We start from the raw sequence: 21,823 nt of genomic DNA, 5'->3' as shown, positions 1-21,823 counted from the left end.
GGCATTAGAAGGAAAGCTGCTGGTCTGCTGTTTTAAAGTTTTATTCTAAACCATGTTAAAAAAAACTGAGAGGAGGGTGCTAAGTCATCATCTCCCTAGCACTGGTTTTTGTGAGAAATATGAATCTTAAGATTAAAACAGTCTAGTATCCATCTCTTCCACAATAGTGCAGACTTGTAGATGTAACCAACCGTCTTATTAAATAAGAAACACAGAAACAATGTAAAAGAGAAAGCCAAGAGCTCAGAGCTCAGAGCTAAAATCTCACCCTTCCACCTGCGGTGTCCCAGCTTCCCGAAAGAGAGCTATTTCCTGTGTGTAAATTGATTTTCCAGTCATTCTGCCTTCTCATTGGTTGTAAACCCAAACACGTGACTGCCTCGCCACTGTCTGAATGTACAGCCCCCTAGGTCTTAAAGGCATATGTCTCCAATGCTGGCTGTATCCCTGAACACACAGAGATCTATGGGATTAAACGCGTGTGCCACCACCGCCACACTCTGTCTATGGCTCTAATAGCTCTGACCCCCAGGAAACTTTATTTATTAACATACAATCAAAATCACATTTCAGTACAATTAGAATACCACCACATTTCCCCTTTTCTATTTTAATAAAAAGAAAAAAAAGCAAAAGGTCTGTAGCCAATTTGATTGCACCAACAATGCTGAGAAACATGAGGTGACTGTTCAGGCTGCCAGCTGTCTTGGTCTACTCTCGCAAGATTCCCGAAAGTTGCTTGCATCCATCTGCCATTTCTCAGGTACCATTAAGTTCCTTCTCAGGTCTTTGATGTGGTTGAAGACTAGATAGTTGTAATTTCCTCAGTTATGATAAAAGATAAGTTAGATATAAAACCTTAAACTCACAAATATAAGATAGATAGGACATCTTCTTTAATATTGTAACTGTAATTCTTGCTCGATAATTGTTTTGTTATATGTACTTTTACCATGTAAAAGTTAAAACCTGCCGGGCGGTGGTGGAGCACGCCTTTAATCCCAGCACTTGGGAGGCAGAGGCAGGTGGATCTCTGTGAGTTCGAGGCCAGCCTGGTCTCCAAAGCGAGTTCCAGGAAAGGCGCAAAGCTACACAGAGAAACCCTGTCTCGAAAAACCAAAAAAAAAAAAAAGTTAAAACCTTCCTTTTTAAAAAAAGAAAAGGGGAAGTGCTGTGGGATGGTCTATATGTCAAATTGCTCTGATTGGTCAATAAATAAAACACTGATTGGCCAGTGGCCAGGCAGGAAGTAGGTGGGACAAGGAGAGAGGAGAATTCTGGGAAGCAGAAGGCTGAGGCAGGAAGACACTGCCAGCTGCTGCCATGACCAGCAGCATGTGAAGACACCGGTAAGCCACCAGCCATGTGGCAAGGTATAGAATTATGGAAATGGATTAATTTAAGCTATAAGAACAGTTAGCAAGAAGCCTGCCACGGCCATACAGTTTGTAAGCAATATAAGTCTCTGTGTTTACTTGGTTGGATCTGAGCGGCTGTGGGACTGGCAGGTGACAGAGATTTGTCCTGACTGTGGGCAAGGCAGGAAAACTCTAGCTACACAGACTCAGTCTGCCTGTTTCACACTCTTTCTTTTTTTAGAATGAACTCCCCATCTCAGTATTCCATTTCTACAGTTTTGCCTGAGAAATATCTATTTTAAGATTGTAATAAAACATCAATAAATTATAAGTTTCAAAGTATACTTAGCCACCACACTAAAAAAACTTCTTGGTTTTTAACCTGCAAGTAAGAATCATATATTTAATCTATCTTAAGTATCTTAAATTTAATCTATCTTCAGATTTAATGGTTTTAATCAAAGCTACAAACCACATAATATAAAGTCAGAGAAGCTAAATACTACGACCTTGTGTTTAACATTATAGTTCTCATTTCTGCTCTGTTGTAATTGGTAAAATTATAAACAGAATTATTGTTCATTTTAATGTTCATTTCTGTCAAATTGTAGAAGGGGTTGACAAGACCAAGGATCTAAACAGTTAATTCTTTTCAGCACTGATTTTTATAAGACAAAAACAGTGGAAGGTAATTTTCATTAAAAAAATTATTTGATCTACACAAGTAGTTTCATTTTTGCTGAGCTAAATTTAAGAAATATTTTCTAGGAAAAATTTAAGTTTCAAATAATAATTTTTATAATAATATTGAGATGTGAACGCTGATCAGAAGTCTTTCTAATGCACACTGTTTCCCTACTCCCGAGAAATATAACCATCAAGCAAAGGCATGAACGACTTTGGGAAAAACAGTTTTTTTTTCAACATGTAACACTGAAAACTTTATCTCCCCTAATTACCTCAGAGAGTATTTTAAAATTCATTTTACTGATTCCTGGTTTACATAAACATGAAATATCAACCTCTCCTATTTATGGCTCTCTTAAATATTATTTTAAAACTCTTACATGGATCACATATGTGGCTTTTATTAACTTACTCATTTTCAGTAAGGTAAGCTTGATTGAATTATGTCCCTCTGTTCCAAGCTCCATTTAAAGAATTAAGGTACTGTTACTGGAATTCTGCCACCAGTCCACTAGCCAATTGTAAGGAGTGGTTTGGCCCAAAGGGCGGAGTTTTTACTGGAGGGTATATGACCCAAATAAAAGGCGGAGTGTGCACTGTCCTGGAAGCCCGCCCCTTATCCTTGTGATTCCTGCCTATGCCCTGGAACTTCCTGGGCATACATGGGGCAGTATGCAGTTGGGAGGGTCTTGGTCCTACCTCAACTGAATGTACCAGGCTTAGCTGTCCTCCTCATGGGAGAACTTACCCTGTTGAAAGAGGGGATGGGTCAGGGATGGGGGAAAGTAGGGGTTGGGGGAGTGGGAGGAAGAATGAAACAGGAATCTGTGGTTGGTATGTAAAATGAATAAATTTTTAAAAATGTAAAAAATAAAGTAAAATATAGCTGTTTATCAATGATTAAACTCAAGGGGAAATGGATGTAAAAGAAAACTCTGTTCTGTCACAGTTTATCAATGATGACTAAAAGAGGAAGCGAAACACATGTCCAAAACCAAAAATGATATAATCTATGTTTTGGAACAACATGAATCTATCCCTGATTACTGGATTCTGCATAAATAAACATTCTGTCTCCTAGTCAGTCAGGCTGCAAGATTCTCCTAACCACTCTGCCTGACTCACTTCCTCCTCATCAACATCTTACATGCTCCTGGGACCTGTCAAATTGCTAGGGCTGGCCCCAGGCATCTCTGTCTGTTCTTTATTTCTTTTATTTTCTCTGTCCATATGTATCTCTTCTGTCTCTCTTGATGCATTCTTTCTAACTTTCCTTCTATATATTTCCTCGTGTTTTCCTTCTCTCATGTCTTTTTCCTTTACAGCTTATATACCCCAGTAGAATCGTTCAAGCAATATAAAAATTACAATATGGTTACAATCTATTTTTTAAGTGAATGATTACAATGAATAAAAATAAAAAAGCATGTTTTCCATTTACCTTACATGATTAAACATTTTACGTATTACAGGTAAAAAGTAAGTTGTCTCAAGAACCCACATACATTCATACCCAAGCAATTTGTTATAGATTGACAGAGTGTAAGCAAGCAAGGTATTTTCCTCAGCCAGTTCTTTGACTGGCAGACTGCATTTTGTAGTTACAAATAAAGGATCAATTATTTTATTATTTATCTCAAAATGTAACCTTCTAAGAGATCTTAGAAGAATCACAAATCTAAACTTTTATATATAAAAAAGAATCAGTCAGCTCTATTTTAAATCCTCAGGGTGCCCACTCATCAACAGTTTTTTTTTTTTTAATATCAGGAAGCTGAGGGCAGAAATGTGTACATGGAGTTAATCATCACCCTTGATCACCAGCCCATCCTAGCAAGGTAGGTACATCAACCAGCAATAGCCAGGCTGTCACTGTTCTTGTTTCTTGACCTCAACGAGTGCCTTGCTCAGCTATTAAAAGTATGCTTTTTAAAATTGTTTTCCAAGATTTTTTTTTACCTCAAAGCCATTAACAAAAACATCTTAACTTAACCTTAAGTCATTGTCTAAAGTTTTGTTTTAGCTATGATGCACACTGAAACCTATGAACTCATTTCCCAACATTAAGATCAAAAGAGCTTGAACTAGCTGGGCTTATGGGACTCATTTTTTTTAAATTAATTAACCTAAGACACAGTCTATACATCTCCTCAAGGGAAACTAGGTGTGTGACATTTCCTTGTTCTTATTTTTTATGCTCTGCAACCCCTGCTTTACCAGGGGCAGAGGCAGCACTATATCCTACATTTAACCTCTATCACAATCCATCACTCTACTTATTAAAGACCGTCAACCATCAAAATCCTATTTAAACTAACACTATTATTGTATAAAATCATTGCTTCAGTTAAGCAGTACAGCTTAGGAGGAAATCAACTTCATAATAATCCACAGGTAAAAATGTCCAGTAGAATGGGATGTTTCCATGAGATAATCATACCACATTAGGGTCAGTGGGGATCTCCCCATGCCCATTCACACCATGCTAGATACCAGAAAAAACTGCAGCAGCAAGCATGTAAAAACACAGCAGTAGCAAGACATTCTGGGGCCAAGGCTCTTGGGGCCTTGCCTATCAGAGAGTCACCCATCAGAGCTTTGCTTCCTGGTGGGCTGACTTCCAGAACCTCAACTGCCACCTGATGCTCCTCTGACATGGCCACTGACACTGTAGTCCCTTTATCAGATGAGGGGAAGATTTAATTTGAGCCTTTTCAGTGATGGAAAAGACAGTTCTTGGTACCTACTTCATTAGTGAATTGTAGTCATATGTACCTACCTTTATGATCATATGTACACATACAAATTATACTTGAGAACCAAAGCATTTATGTTGTTAGACATATTGGTAACTGCCTATTAGAAAAAAAACAATGTGAATCATAATTTTAGCAATTTTTATTTGAAAAATGTCAAAAAATTAATTTCTCTAAATTTTGTTCCATCATTAGTAATAAGGGAAAATGTAGTAAAACTAAGAATTGGTTCACATGGATTTGGAAAAGAATATGTAGAAAGCATGTGAATTTTGCTAGGGACTGAATAAATTATGGAAATAGTTACTATACACTTTAATAGCAAGAAAACCTTGTAGCTTCTTAAGAATGATAGGAAACTTGACAGTCTATAGAGAATTATGTACAACAACAGGGACTGAGTATCATATAGACAAAATCAGTTTACCTAATGGCAGTCTGAAATGTATTTATTAAAATTAACTTTAATTTGATCATGTCACCACTAACTCTTCTTTCCCTCTTATTTCCTGGGAATCCTTAAACATTATTTGAAATAATATTGGAATTGAAGGAAAGAAGGAAGGTCATGCACATCCTCACTGGTCAATCATCTTTCATTTGATAGAATTTTTTTCTGAGAAGGATATATATATATATATATATATATATATATATATATATATATATATGGAACACTGAAACAGAATCCTAGAAGAAATCTAATTTATCTCTCCTCTAATTCAGAACATAGTAGCAATGTCTCTTAATCTGTTCTCTTTAGAGTTTGAATATAGCTTTTAAACACACCATTCTCTGAGAAAATTCTTCTCTCGACAACACTTTCTTCAGAGCTGCTTTCATGGCTTCATTTCTCAAGCTGTAGATGACTGGATTGAGTGTTGGAGGTATTACAGTGTAGAATATGGAGAATGTGAGGTCCATAGCTGACAGGGAATCTGAAGGGGGTCTTAGAAACTCAAAGCCTGCAGCTGAGAGAAAGAACGTAACTACAAACAAGTGTGGTAGGCAAGTGGAGAATACCTTAGTTCGACCTTCAGATGATGGAATTCTCATCACAGTTGAGAAGATCTGAATATAGGAGAACACAATGGAGATCAAACAGACAAAGGCTGTGGATGTTGTGAATGCGGCCACTGCAATCTCATTAATAAATTCATAAGAACAGGCTAGTTTTAGCATTTGGGGAATGTCACAGAAGAACTGGTGAATAATTCTCTGCCCACAAAGAGGAATTGAGAAGTTAACACCCGTGTGTATGAGCCCAGACAGGCCACCTGCCATCCACACAGCTATCACTGCACGCTTGCAGGCACGGGGATCCATAATTGTCTCATACTGCAGTGGCCGACAGATGGCGACATATCGGTCATAAGACATCACTGTGAGGATAGCTACTTCTGACGATGCCAGAGCTATGAAGAAGAAAACCTGAAGCATACACTGACCAAGGGAAATGAAACCATTGTTCATGAGTGAGTTTGCAATGGATTGGGGAACAGTAACAGAGATGAAGCAGAGGTCCAAAAGAGAGAGGTGCTTCAAGAAGTAGTACATGGGAGAATGCAGACGATGGTCCAAGGTGGTGATAGTGATAATGAGCAGATTGCCCATAATGGCCAGAAGGTATGTTATCAAAAAGAGCACTGCATGTAAAATCTGAAGCTTACGCTCATCAGAGAACCCCATGAGGAGGAATCCAGTCTTGGAGCTCACATTCATTCTGGGTCACCCTGGAGACTCAAGGTTTGGCTCTATTTAAGGAAAAGATGAAATAAAACTACTGATAGCAAGAAGAGCTTGTCATCCCTGGGATTAGCTAACACTCACTTCTGACAAATATTTAGCAATTTTCTGGAAATAGAAACCCTAAGTGTGATTAACAAGTCATTAGAATTTTCTGGAATAGAACCTGAATTGTCAAAATTAGAAAAACTGAATGAAATGATGATGAAAATAGCTTTACTTCAATAAAACCAGTGAGAATGAGGTCAATATAATAGCTTCATATTTTATACATGGTACCTTAGCATCAAAATAATATGCTGCATTAAACAATAATCAGTCATGAGGTGGTGGTACACACCTTTAATCCCAGTACTTGGAAGATAGAGGCAGGCAGATCTCTGTGAGTTTGAGGCCAGCCTGGTCTACCAAAGTGAGTTCCAAGACAGCCAGGACTGTTACACATACAAACTCCATCTCAAAAAAAAAAAAACCAAATAACAACAATAATAATTAATAATAATAATGATAATAATAATACACTGCAGCCTCCTCTGATAACTATAAAAAATTTAGTTACTGGTACAACCTATAAATGATTAGGAATAACCCAGAATAAATGGAGGAAAGATATCAGTTACTTCAGTGAGAACATACAGGCAGTTATGTGTTGTTTCTCCTTTTTCTATCTGCACAGGAACAAAATTCTCTTTAGCTTTTCTCTTTCCTCAGTCAGTGTCTACATCTGTGCCCATCTGTATTCCATCTCAGCAACTGCTTTGTTACAGTATGCTATATTCTCTCTCTCTCTCTCTCTCTCTCTCTCTCTCTCTCTCTCTCTCTCTCTCTCTCTCTGAACCACTCATATTGATCACTGTGCTGTGCTCTGTGTGTATATGTGTATCTCTGTATTAAATATACATAGATATTTTATCTCATCCATTTATAGAATGAGCATGTCTTTGTTCCGTTATTTTTCCTACAGTCTCCTTTCTCTTGCTGCTTTGAGCCTCGTGTTCTGATTCATGCTTAGCTACCTCCAACTGGGTCAGCTCCATCTCCCTCTCACATATCTTTCATCTTCACATTCAAAAAACATTAAAATTTATCTGCTAATTATTTCTTCAGTTATTACCTCTTGTTACTTTATAGATGAGTCTTTCATCTTTGGCAGTTTCATTCCTCAACTTTATGCAATTCCAGTCATATTTCCATGTTGTGCTGGGCTGATCTGTGAAGCAAATCACCAAGATTTTCTTAACTTCACACTTCAATTTCTGCTGATTTCATTATTATGAATAATATCCAAAAACTTTATTGTGCCAAACATTATCTTCCCCAACATGTTCCCTGACTGATTGTCCAATTCTTCTCTCATTGTAACTTACCCAACTCTTGCAATCCTTGTGTCTAATATTGATGGTTTCTTAGATTACCCTCAAGAAGCCAGTCATATCATAAGGCTATGCTATTTTTTTTCTTAAACTATATCTTGACATTTCCTGACAATTCTTCTTCTAAGACTCCATCCACTTGGCTTGGAAAATATTTGATAATTTTAGGACAGTAATGTTACTTCCCTGGTTAAAAAATTTTCTGAGCTTAACAGACAGCTCAGGAAGTGTTCATGTAAGGTAGTCCATACCACATACATTGAGGTGATTATAATTCATGTCTTTTCTAGACTCACTTCCTGTATGTATTTTCCAGCCTATTTAAACTATTCTTTGGGAAAGGAAATTATAAGTCTTATTAGAAGTCATTTCTGTGATAACTGACATGGATGATCATGCATGCTACTTAAATGTCAAGTGAATTATATAGAACTTGGAGAAGTTTCACTTACCAATGTTGACCTTAGTCAGTGGGAACAAATTTCACTGGATCCTTGAGATTCTTGGATTCACTGGATCTTGAGATTCTTTGTTCCAGAATCTAGCTGTGAGATTTTCATGTAAGGAAAGGACTAAGGTGCTCTCATACAAAACTGAGTATGAAGCAAAGGATGCTTTGACTCCTTATTAAGCCCATGGTACCTGAAGCTGCCCAGGCACCAGGGGACATGCTGTTCCTCCAGGCTTGGTCTCAGGTAAACACTGTTCAAAGGGTGGAATTTTGAGGAGCTCTCTCTCAGGGACTCACCCCAGTGGAGAGCTGCTAATTATTCTCTTGATTTAACTGAATGTTATAGGTTTGGGTATTATAGATAAGAAATGAACAGCTTTTTAAATCTTCCTGAAGTTTATGTTCATAGATTTCTGTATGATAAGTTCTTTTTCCTCTTTACTTTTAATTTCAATTTAGCTGTTCATTGATGAACTCATGCATTTTTGTATAGGCTTCATGTAAAAAAGGCAAATATTTAGTGGCTGTTTGTTTACATGAACTCACAATTAGAAGGATTCTTAGTATTATACCATTTTAGCATCACATGAGCTCCAAGCTTTCTCCAAACACCATGTCTTTTCTGAAATCACTCTAAATGTGATTAATTTCAAGCTTCCATTTTAATAATTAATGAGATTTGCATGTGAAATATATCTCACGGACTCATGTATCTGAATGTCTAGTGCCTAGCTGGTGGCATTGTTCAGGCTGTTGGAATCTTAAGTTTGGGGTTGAGTTTCTTTGGAGAAAGTTGTACATTTGAAACTTTCTAACCTGGGTTCCACTTCTTGTTTGCTTTCTGCTTCTTGCCTATTGATGCAACATGACCAGCAGCCTCATGCTCCTGCTACCATGTCTTCCCCAGTGATGGAAGCATCTTCTCAAACTTTAAGCCAACATAAACCCTTGCTTTCATAAGTTTCTTCTTGATGGACATTCAATCACAACAATGAAATTGCTAATAGAGAAAATGGGAAACCCCCAAAAGCATTATAGTCCTATAGTCAAAGAAACTATGGGTGTTAGGTAATCAAAAACCTTTTAGCTAAAGTTCAACTCAATGGAATATGGATGTGGGTTCAACATATCCCCAGTGGTTGTTTTCCAGTACCAAAACACATGCATATTTGCCATGGATACTCTTAGGAGCTAGCAGAATTCCCTCACTGGTTCCCTGTTCTGGGGGAGGAGGTTGAGAGCTATAAGGGTTGGAAAAGCCAAATGGAAGTCTGCCTCTACCAGGAAAACAGAGAACCCCAAACAATATTGCACCCTCACAGGAATTACAGCGCTTGGTGCCACCATTAAGGTTTTGAAAGATTCAGGGGTGATGAGTCTTAACACATTTGCCTTTAGCTGTCCTAATTTGTCTGTGAAGAAAATGAGTGGATCATGGGAAATGACAGTTGATCATTGTAAGTTTAATTAATTTGCAACTCCAATCTCAGCTACTTTGCTAGATCCTTACTTGAGCAGATTAACACATCTCCTTGTACCTGGAATGTTATTTTTGATTTAGCAAATGCTTTTTCCTTCATACCATGCTGTAGGGTCCACAAGAAGCAAATTGCTTTCTGCTGGCCTCAAATGTATATCAGTTCTCTTGTCTTGTGTCATAACTTAGTTTGCAGGGGTCCTGATCACCTGTCTTCAGGGCATCATGCTGGCCCATGGCATTATGCTGATTGGACTGTGTGACTAAGAGTAGAACTAGTATTAATTACTAGTTACTGGGGGAAGTAAATGAGGGCAGGTTGAGCTATAGATACTAAATTAGTCAGGTAAAAGCAATTCTTATTCATATTATTCATAGTATGGTGACAAGGTAACAGTATGTAGTATATATCTTAGAAAGTTAGAAGAAAGAAATTTGACGATTTTCATCATAAAAAATGTCAAATGCTAGAGGGAATAGATGTATACAGACTGTTTTAAACATTGCACACACACACACACACACACACACACACACACACACATACACACACCATTTTGAAATTTTATGTTTTTACTAGGTCAGTGAAATAACAAAAACTTAAAAGTTAATTAGGGCTAAAGAAGTAGCTCAATGGCAGAGAGTATCTGCTTAGCATGCAAGGTATCCTGGGTTTGGTCCTTGTACTGAAAAAGCAATCAGTTAAGCTGTGTGTGGATTCTTTGGTAAGTTCTTCATTGAATCCAGTCCACCCATGTTTGATTTTATGCCAGTGCCATGCAGGTTTGTGGCAATTGTTTCATTGTGTAAGTCAGGTACTATGATACCTTCATCTTTATTCTTTATCCCTCTTTTGATGGATGTTTAGACTATTCAAGTTCCCTTGTCCTCTCCTAGAAATTTTAACACTATTTTATGTGTCTGTGGAGAAGGTCATTGTTATTTTTATGGGAATGCATTGAATTTATAGATTGCTTTGGGTAGTTTGACCATTTAGAAAATATTTATTCTTCTAATGAATTAATGTTAGATTGTCTTTTACTTATTTGTGTATTGTTCAGTTATACTTACCAGTATTTTATGGTTTCGTCATGGAGTTCTCTCTTTTTTTTTAAAAAAAAAAAAAACTATTTCTTTTCTTTTCCAATTCTTTATTTTTATAATTTTTCTTTATTCTTGAGAATTTCACACTTGTGGTCGATGAATAACACTAAGTTTAGTTTACTGATAGGATGAGAATAAATACCTTTACTCAAGCTGTAAAATTTTTATTTGTTTACATCATTGGAAAGTGTCCATTTATCTCTAATAAACATGACAACAGTTTGCTCTGATATGTGAATAGGCAAAGGAAATGAGAAGGAAAGGACATGACTATTCTTAGGAATGGTGAAGGGGAAAGCTTACTATAGATATGTGGGAGAGCATAGTCAGAGACAGGAACATCTGGGAGAGTCCACAGTGGGCAAGACCCTGAGCCATGGGAGGAGAAGGTGAGGGGAAGGGATAGGGGAGAGAGAGGGAACAGGTACAGTAGTCAGGAGGCCTAAAAGAGAGTCATCAAAAAGACCAGGTAACCAAAATGGTTGGATTATATAGGGAAGGACAGCTTTGAGAGGGGCAGCCCACTCCCTGGGCCAGAAAAGTTTAGGTAGGGGACAGAGTATGCCAGCCAGGAGGACCCTGTTATATGTAGGGACTAAGGGATGTGGGGAGAACCTAGCAGCCAGTGTCTATGTTGATATACTAAATAGGCACCTCAGCTATTTGTCCTGGGTTTGAAATCTAACAATATGAATATTTTTACCTTATTATATATATGTCTGTACTTTTCTTTCTATTTGGTGGCCACTTTCTATTTGTAAAATTTGCCAATATATTTATAATAAATTTAATAAACTAATTTCAAGGATAATAAAGATATTTCTTTCTTTCTTTCTTTCTTTCTTTCTTTCTTTCTTTCTTTCTTTCTTTCTTTCTTTCTTCTTGTTTTGTTTTTCAAGACAGGGTTTCTCTGTGTAGTTTTGGTGCCTGTCCTGGATCTCACTGTAGACCAGGCTGGCCTCAAACTCACAGAGATCCTCCTGCCTCTGCCTCCTGAGTGCTGGGATCAAAGGCATGCACTGCCACCACCCAGTGATTTTTCATTATTTTTATCATTAAACTATTTTGACTTGCCTGCTTGATATTACACATTCTTTAATTCACTTAACCTTGTGTTTAGACACAATAACTTTTTTCTAGTGTGGGGATGTGACAGTCAGCCCTAACCTGATGGCACTGTGTTACTGCTTACTTTATCCCAGTCAATTAGTGACATTTCCCCCACAGTGCTCAATCCTGTGCAATAATTTACACATAACTCCCCTGTGGTGGCTAAAGAAACTTTAAACGGTACCAGACATCCCTTAGTGGCCATTGACTTTTGCCTTGGAATGCCTGTGAGATTCTAATGGACTGCAGGTGAGATAAGAACAGATACTGGTGTTCCTGCTTTTGTAAACTTTACTTATCACTGTGGGATTGGGATGATGTGCTCTTTTTATTACTGAACAGCAGGAAAGAGAAGCATCAGAGGAGAGGAAAGCAATTTTCTTGCCCAGCTGTGGATTCCGTAGATAATTGTAATGCATACCTTTGATTCTCACTTTGTAAACCCTTCTTTTAGCTCCTTATGATACAGCGTGCTGTTTAGCTCTAAGGCTGCTGTCCTGCTAGCAGTAAGAATAAATTCACTTAATCTAAATTTGAATTGAGTCTAAGTCTTTAGTCTCTCTCAGTGGATCCTAACACTGCAACACTAGGAAGCATTCACATAGATTATGAACTACATTTGTATGGTAAAAAAATCAAAGCGATTTTTACATCTTATCTGTGATATTTTTCTGGCAAGTCTGTGATGTGGACAGTCAAATAGACCCTTTGGACTTGAGGAATTACCTGAACAATATCTCACAACAGCAAAATATTTCTTTGGTGATTTTGTTTAGAAATTCATACTATTGTCATAAATATGCAAATCTTGTTCCATTATAACATAAAAGTTTTACTATTTAATGCTTGAGTTTTATCTAGACTTTAAGAAAAATTAAAAAACAACATCCCATGACCTTTGAGAATTACCACCGCTTGGGGAATGAACACTAATACTATGTACTAGTATTAGTATTAGTACAAGTGAGCATATATTATTATATGTTGTATTGCTGTGAATCTCACACAGTAAAAGGCCATAGTTTGTGAGAAATCCTGTGATAAAAAGCTTGGTAGTATTTGGGTTTGCTTTTCAGATTAATATGTTTCAGATAAATATATTAGCCAAGGAAATGGACTCTCTTCTTATGTAACAATGGGCTGCCAAGGTTTAATGTGAGAACCAAAGTTAAATGCTGGAAGATATTTATGTTTTCACTCTCCTAAATAAGTTTTTTTCCCATCTGCACCTGCACCAGATGTGCTTGATCACATGTAGGTGAGAGATGCATGGACAGGAAATGTGTCAGGACGTATGCTTGTTCCTGACTGGGTGTAGGTGGGAGGTATGTAGGCAGGAAATGTGATAGGATGTATGTTTGCTCCTGATTGGACCAGATGTGAAATATGATTGCCTTGTAGAGTTGCCTTTTTAAGCCTCTGCAAGGCATGACTTGTAACCATTTTCCAGAAATGCGGAGATGTACCTGGCCAGAGCCCATCCACCTGGCCAGTATTCAATTGAAATTTGCTTCAAATTTGACTTTAAATTGTGGTAGTGGTCTAATTTTTGTCCAATGCAATTAACATTTTCTGGAGGCCCTCAGCAAGACTTAGACCATCTACCCAATTCTAAAACCATATTTTTATTCTAGAACTCTGGGGCTGAGGGACTGCTTCAGGAGGTACATGCCTTGAGATAATCCATAGATGCAAAGAAGCCTTTAGTTTGTGGACTATTGGAGTGAACTTCCTTGCTTAAAAAAAAAAAAGTAGCAAGCATCTACGGAGGCCTTCTAGTGAGTCATAGTCTGGTTCTAGTCTTTTGGATCCCTATCTGAGATGTGGAAGGGGTTCGATGGGACCTCAATATTTTCCTGTCCAGGGCAAATAACAAAAAGTCACTCTCCCATCTGGTTCTGGTTGGTTGGAAAGTTGTGTCTGTTTTGTTGTTGGAAAGTTGTGTCTGCCTGTTTTGTTGTAGTTTTGCCTGTCTGTGCTTTCTGGTGTGTCTGTAAGTGTTGTTGCAAACATGGAGCTGAGACAGAGATGTGTTGGGTATGTTTGCTGTCTCTGCTGTCTCCAGCTACCACCCACCACTGCTGCCGTAGCTTATGGCCCAGGCTCAGAATTTATCTCTAAACTCTCTGGTCACTGGATTCAGGTTAGCAGGAGTTCAGATGTCTTTTGGGTGTGGGTAACATTAAAGTTATTTTGTGCTGTTCTCTTTTATTGGGAAGCTGGCTCTAGAGTTGGGTTATTGCTCTTCCTTCTCTAGGCCCAAGCATATTTAGGAGTTTCCTCCAGCCTGTGTCAGTTGAGCCACCTGATGCTGTGACAGGGAAAAGAGAGCAAAACAGAACAGCCAAAAATTACACTTGGTTTGTGTGAACATTTTGTAACCTCAAGATTTATAAGCTTATTTTATTGAATATGGTTAAAAATCTTTGAAAAAGGTTTATTTAAAACTGTAATACTGGGGTTTGGTAGTTAAAAATCTATGCATAGATAATATTAGAGGAACCATGTGGCATGATTCCATTTTGGGATATAAGCAACACATAGCTTGCTACCATCTTTAGGCAGCCATGTGGCTCATAATTCATCTTTTCTAGGGTTGGAGAGGGTGGATATCATGTGACTTCACCACCATTTTTGGATAGCCACGTGGCTGGCAGCCATCTAGGGTTAGAGAAGATAGATGCCATGTGACTTCATTGTCATCATGATTAAAGGTGAGCACATGACATGGCCCTACCAAGAAGGCAACAACAGGTCTCCAAGATATTTTGGATTAGGATGGATTTTTGTATGATAATTCATGTCCAGTCCTGAAACAAGGTTCATGAAAGATAGGATTTAAAAACAATGCTGGTTTAAAGTCGTAAAGCAGCACCTCCATGCCTTCATATGCAAGAATATACCTTGTGCTAGCAGTCAAATTTTGTAACATAAGAGTCACTTAGGTAGTGTTAGTTTTAAAGACATGAAGGAGTCATGGAGAATAGATGAGGCTTGCCAGTGTGTGACTGGGGTGGACTTTCTAAAGAAAGCCCAGTTGCACTGTGGGACACTAGCAGTTTTGGAAATGCCCATACCATGGGATAGACAACAGAACTGCCAGATTCAATGAAATGGAACTAGATTGGATCTAGAAGTCAGGATATGTATATGCTGCCAAGAATGAGGCCAAAGATGTAATCTAAGCTCCTTGGGAAAGCCCAAAGGATTACACAGGCATCCCAGATATTGAGTATTGAATTGCTTATACTGTTGGAGCTTGATTTTGCCTTCTGCAAATTGTGATTATGCCCTGTACCTTCCCTCTTGAAGTTAAAAAAAAGCACTTTTTTTTATATTATAGGAGCTCATAGTTAAGCAATTTTAAGCTTTTAAAAAATGTAGTTTTGGCCAGGTAGTGGTGGCTCATGTCTTTAACCCCAGCACTTGGGAGGCAGAGGCAGGCAGATCTCTGTGAGTTCGAGTCCAGCCTGTTCTACAGAGCAAGATCCAGAAGAGGTGCAAAGCTTACACAGAGAAACACTGTCTCGAAAAACAAACAAATAAAAAATGTAGTTTTGGAGAGTAAATTTTGGAGTTTTACAGAAAATTTAAGCAAAAATAACTGGGTATTTTTTCTTTCTTTCTTTCTTTCTTTCTTTCTTTCTTTCTTTCTTTCTTTCTTTCTTTCTTTTTTTTTTTTTTTTTTGGTTTTTCGAGACAGGGTTTCTCTGTGTAGCTTTGCGCCTTTCCTGGAACTCACTTGGTAGCCCAGGCTGGCCTCGAACTCACAGAGATCCTCCTGGCTCTGCCTCCCGAGGGCTGGGAGTAAAGGCGTGCACCACCACCGCCCAGCTAAACTGGGTATTTTTTTAAGGAAAAACTTTTAAAATATTTAAATTTATAAGGCTATAGGACATTTTAAGTTCATTTGTAAGATTATTTAATTAAAGTCTATTTCCTTTTTTTCAAAGTTTTTGGTTTGTTTGTTTGTTTTGTTTTTCAAGACAGTTTTCTCTGTGTAACAGCCCTAGCTGTCCTGGAACTCACTCTGTAGACCAGGCTGGCCTCGAACTCACAGAGATCCACCTGCCTATGCCTCCTGAGTGCTGATATCAAAGGCATATGCTGTCACCACCTGGCTCTAAATATTTGTATTTAGTATTTTAATTTATGTGTAGGGGGTATGTGTCTGTATGTATATGTCACATGAGTGCACACAAAGGCCAGAAGAGAGTGTCAGAGGCTCTGGAGCAGAGGTACAGGCAGCTGTGAACAGCCTGACATGATGCTGGGAAATAAACTCTTATGTAAGAGTCCTCTGTAAAAGCAGTTAAGTGTGCTTAACTGCTGATCCATCTCTCTAGTCCCTCCCTTCTTGGCCATAAGCTCAATATGAGCAGGAAATAAATTTATATCCAAGTTAAAAAAATGTTTTATGCCGGGCGGTGGTGGCGCACGCCTTTAATCCCAGCACTCGGGAGGCAGAGCCAGGCGGATCTCTGTGAGTTCGAGGCCAGCCTGGACTACCAAGTGAGCTCCAGGAAAGGCGCAAAACTACGCAGAGAAACCCTGTCTCGAAAAACCAAAAAAAAAAAAAAATGTTTTATATTATTAATATGTCATCATAAATAAATAAATAAATAAATAAATAAATAAATAAATAAATGGCTAAAGAGGTAGGGCCACAGCTATGAGCACCAAACACTGAACAACAGAAACTAGGATATTCCTATTATGATGCAGCAAGACAATGACCTAAGCAGTCTGGCAAAGGGCTTGGAGCAGCAGTTCTTAACCTGTGAGTCCTGACCCTTTCAGGATTAAAAGACCTTTTCACAGGGGTAGCCTAGGACCTCCTGCATGTTGGATGTTTGTAATGCAACTCATAACAGTGACAAAATTGCACTTGTGAAATAGCAACAAGAATGATTTTCTGGTTGAGGGGTTGCCACAACATGGGGAACTGTGTTGAAGGATCACAGCATTAGGAAGGTTGAGAACCACTGACTTAGAGAATGTTTTTGCTTACCTAAGGTCTATCCAGGCTTCAGAATGTATGTCTATACTCCTAGTCTTTGTGAGCTTTATTAAACTTTAGCTATTTTGATAAACTGAGTTATGTAAGAAATTTTTTTTTTAAGTCTCAAACTTAATAATGATAAAACCAAAAAATCCTAATCTTATAAAAGCTTATAATTGTAAACTGTTAAAGATGATTAGGACACACAAGTTAATGGTCAGTCACCCTATAAATGATCAAATTCTTTAATGTTTTCAGAACTACTTGTAGTCATGTTAAGTACTAATGTAATTAATTAAATGAAGAAATATTTATTTAGCCTCCTGTATGTATTTTCAAAGTTAAGCCTAAAGCAAGTAACTAAAAATAAAAACAGGTTTGTTAGGTCAGCTTGATAATAGTCCTCAAACTTGTCAGAAATCTGCTGAACATGACATTTAAAATCTTTAATGGAAAAAGCTTACTATGACAGAGACCCCCAGATCTGACCAGTGACCCCAAAGTCTCCAGAGAAAATGATGGGGCACACAATCCACCTGGATTGTGGTAACACTAACCACTTAGATAACTGCTCCAATACCTTGTCTGTGGCAACGACCCTGTCCAAACTGTGGACAAGCAGGACAATGGAGAGTTGGTTATGCCACTTTGCCTATACAAGTAAGGTCAGTCCCCCAAATTCCTCCTCCACAGGAAATGTCTTTCAGGTCTCCTGGGCTTGGTGGATGAAGACTGATGCTGTCCTAGTATTTCTGCCATGGAGACCACAGGATCCTGGGATGACTGTCTAGGTAATGGACTATGGACTAGTCTCTGTCATTTAAATTGACACATAAGCCATTTGGATTATATTTCCTGCTCTAAATTTTCCTTCTTATATCTCTGACATTGACAGGTAGGATAACTGTAGCTTTGTCAGGTAGGCAGCAACAATCAGCTCCTCCCCCAAGGCTGCAGCCACTTTGTTAGTTCATCAGTCAGTTCATGTAAAGCTACTAGGTCTCTAGTGAAGAAAAGGCAGACAGGTTTGACTTGCTCACAGACTTCATATTAAAGGATAAACAGGTTTCAGGTATAACTTTGCACTACAGGAACATGCTTAGTAATAACTGCTGTCAGTAATAACTACTCATGTCTCTGGTAAATGATTAGGTGGAAAAAAAAGTTGCTCTGAGGCATATAAAGGTTTGAGGATATAAAAGCTTAAATAAGTTCTGAGGGTCTTAGAAAATGATTTAAGGTATATAAAAATAAATGCTTCAGATTTCTTTCCCTTTCCATGCCATTGTTATACTAAGATTTCAAAGATGCAGAGTCTTAACATTGGTCAATGGAGTTCTGATAAGCTGGTAAAACACTGACTACTTGCACAAGCTCAAGATTTTAAATTTCCTTTGTTTGTCTTAGCATAGACTTAAAGGTGTTTTTCATTGGGCTAAAAACATATATCTTTCTCTTTCACAGAAAAAAAGTTTATGCCTTTTAACCCAAAGACATAGCTTTTATTACGACTCCAAGTTATAAAACTGTTCCAGCTGTTTTTCAGTCATCTGTTAGCTGCTTTTTCTACAATGTGGATTTCAATACAATGATAATATCTAGAACTTTTACCTTTTTCGTAAACTAAAAACTCATGTAAGCTTTAGGGAATTAAAGAAGTTATAAGACTGTTACAAGACTGTCATAAGACTGACCACCTGTCACAGATCAAATAGACTCCAGATAAATACAGCCTGCTCCCTCCTGTCTATTCCTGTGGATGAGATCTCTTTCCTGGTCTTGGGATTCCTCCCCTTCCCCAATGACTAGGGCTATGGGCCTAAAATCTCCACACTTAGGGTTTTCTTTTAAGTTCCTAAATCTTTAACTTCTATCCCTAATCTATATTTGTCTCAGCATTTTTCCACTTAGCTAACAGACACCATCCAGGGATCACCTGCAGACTGTAAATTGTTGAACATGGACGAAGCTAAAAGCTGATGCAAATCAGTTCAGCCAATGTAATTGCTCCCTGTCTCTTCACATGGATCAACTTATTAAACTTCTGATAAATGTCCCATTGCCCAGCCTTTGACTAGCCTTTCATCCTTCCTGAGACCTGACAAAGATGCCCTAGTTTCAGCTGGAACAATAGTTACAGAAGAAAGTAAGTACATCATCCCTTGCCACCCTCCCCTGAAAGGCTGAAATGCTAAATCAAAAGGAAACTCTCTGGCGTAGCAGACAAAATGGCTACCTATAATACCAACTGACATACCAGGAAAGTGGGCCTAGATTTATTTAACTGGTAGGTTCATTAACTAAAATAGTTCTACAATATAATATAATAGGATACTTGGCCTGCTTCATGCAGAAAAGAGGTATTACAAGGCTTTAAGAAAAAATGCTATTTTTATATAAACAATTCAGGATTATAATTGGGCTGTAATCAAAGAAATATTACAAAGAGGAGACCTGAGATAAAATAAATTACTTGTGTCCCATCAATTTCCAGGCTTCTTCTAGATAGTAACTCTGATGTCAGCCATCACACAGGGCCTTTGACCCTTCTACTTCTGCCAATTAGTGTTGGCTCTTACATTGTTGATGCAATAACTAAATGATGATTCCTCTCTGGGTACCATTAACCTGATGGTTATTAGATCCAAATATAAACAAATGCCCATCATAGAGTCAAAGATTTGACACAGGATACAAATACTCAAATGGGGAGAGTAAGACCCAAAATTATTGTAAGCCCCACCCACCCAAGGGTCAGGTAACTGGAAATTCCAGGGAGTGGTCCTGACCAAAGTCTTTCTTGGTTAGTATTTAATATTTAAATAAGGCTTATATCAAATTTGGCTCAAAATGATGGAATGTTTTTTTCTTTTTTGAATTTCAATGTTAACAGAACAAAGCCGTATTTTTTGTTGTTGTGACTCAGAATCACAAATGTTATGGCCATGTGGTGTTGTACGAACTCCTCAATCACAGTGTTTAGTCCAGCCTCCAGCTCAAGCATCCCTCAACGTTATTGTAACAATGGGTGACCTATTGCACTTTTATAAATAACTCAGTGCAGTATGGGTTTAACCAAGAGTTGATTGTTTTCTTCTTGGTCCAGTTACTCTTGTGAACTGTCTGGCATCTATTAGATGGTTCCCTGATGAATTCCAAGTTGAGATCTTCTCTGAGAGGCAAATTTGTCCATTTTTGCTCCTTTTGTTTTTCTTCAGCTATTATCTTGTCTTGACCCAAAACTCTTTTGTCAGTGCCCTCCTCAGGGCAGCCTTCACATCCTTGTTTCTCAGAGTATAGATGAATGGGTTGAGTGTAGGTGTAACAATGCCATAGAACAGAGCCATGATCTTGCCCCTATCATGAGAATAGCTTGAGGGAGGCTGGACATACATACTAATGGCTGTGAAGTAGAATAGGAAGACCACCAGCAGATGTGATGCACAGGTATTGAAGGCCTTCCAGCGACTTTCAGCAGAGCGGAGTTTCAGCACTGCCTGAGCAATGAACACATAGGTGCCCAGGATGAGGCTGAGTGGCACCAAGAGCAGCAAAGCTCCAAGAACATTGAGCTCGGCTTCATTCACGGTTGTATCAGTACAAGCTAGTTTCAAAAGGGCTGGGACTTCACAGAAGAAATGGTCTATTATCCTCTGTCCACACCTTGGGACTACCACAGTAAGAGTGGACTGCACAAGGGAGTTTGCAAAGCCACTAATCCAGGTCCCTGTGGCCATATGAATACACCGTCTCTGGCTCATGATGATGGGATAGTGAAGGGGCTTGCAAATTGCAGCAAAACGGTCAAAAGCCATGATGGCCAGAAGAATGCATTCAGTTGAGCCCAAGGCCAGGAAAATATAAAGCTGGGCCACACAGCCACCATAACTGATGGTCTTTTCTGGCCCTCTAAGGTTGACCAACATCTGTGGGACGGTGCTGGTAGTATAGCAGAGGTCCAGAAGAGAAAGGTTGGAGACAAAAAAGTACATGGGGCTGTCAAGCTGGGGGTCTAGTCGGGAAACTAGGATAATGGAGATATTACCAAATAAGGCAAAGATGTAGGCCACCAGAAAAATTATGAAGAGAGGTGTCTCCAGCCAAGGCCGGTCAGAAAATCCCAACAAGATGAAGTTATCTATCAAGCTCTGATTGTTGGCCCACATATTAGTATTAACAGGTAAAATTGTAGCTACAACCTATATATATATATATATATATATATATATATATATATATATATATATATATATCCAATTTCAGGGATGGGCATCATTTAGTTAAGAGGAAACAACTGAGACATGCTAAGATAAAATTCCCATTTTCTTTCTTTACAATGTTGTATAAACATAGTTGTAATATTGAAAGATCAGCCATATACCCAGGAAATGTTGTTTAATTAATGACTGGTTAATTCAAGATAGCTCTTCTCTGAATTTTGGTATATTTAGTTTTAAAATGCTTCATCAGTTCTATCATTGACATGGGCATTTAGAAGTGACAACGTAGTATAGATTAACACAAATTTAGAGAAGACAGAGCTTCCTCCAAACCACTTGACCTAATGACAGCATATAAAGTGCAATTAATCTGTGTCTTAGGCAGAGCTGAGGCACTTTGGCATATCCATCTTTCTCACAGTGAGAATGATGCCAGGAAACTCATGGACCTGGAACATTTCATAAAACCTGGGTGATAAGAAGATGGCGTGTCAGGACTTCTTTTGTTCTTTCCAAGCTCTAGTGCCCATCCTGTGAAG

At 38.2% G+C, this 21,823-nt stretch overlaps 2 protein-coding genes across 2 annotated transcripts; both read right to left on the bottom strand.

The window, feature by feature from the left end:
* Positions 1–5,503: 5,503 nt before the first annotated feature.
* Positions 5,504–6,624, bottom strand: LOC114686584 (olfactory receptor 14J1). Its single transcript, XM_028861246.1, has one exon. It carries the CDS (start codon positions 6,521–6,523, stop codon positions 5,561–5,563), a length of 963 nt encoding a protein of 320 aa, XP_028717079.1. The 5' UTR covers positions 6,524–6,624; the 3' UTR covers positions 5,504–5,560.
* A 13,661-nt stretch (positions 6,625–20,285) lies between these two features.
* On the bottom strand, positions 20,286–21,230 carry LOC114686581 (olfactory receptor 2B6-like). The gene has a single exon (XM_028861241.1). It carries the CDS (start codon positions 21,228–21,230, stop codon positions 20,286–20,288), a length of 945 nt encoding a protein of 314 aa, XP_028717074.1.
* Between the last annotated feature and the right edge of the window lie 593 nt (positions 21,231–21,823).

Source organism: Peromyscus leucopus, chromosome 16_21 (genome assembly GCF_004664715.2).
Source record: "Peromyscus leucopus breed LL Stock chromosome 16_21, UCI_PerLeu_2.1, whole genome shotgun sequence".
NCBI lineage: Eukaryota > Metazoa > Chordata > Mammalia > Rodentia > Cricetidae > Peromyscus > Peromyscus leucopus.
The sequence above is the reverse complement of the archived record's forward strand: the minus strand, read 5'-3'. Positions and strand labels throughout refer to the sequence as shown.

Bases quoted from the DNA above. Each gene is read 5' to 3' on its own strand.
- LOC114686584 (XM_028861246.1), bottom strand. From the start codon at position 6,523: ATGAATGTGAGCTCCAAGACTGGATTCCTCCTCATGGGGTTCTCTGAT.
- LOC114686581 (XM_028861241.1), bottom strand. From the start codon at position 21,230: ATGTGGGCCAACAATCAGAGCTTGATAGATAACTTCATCTTGTTGGGA.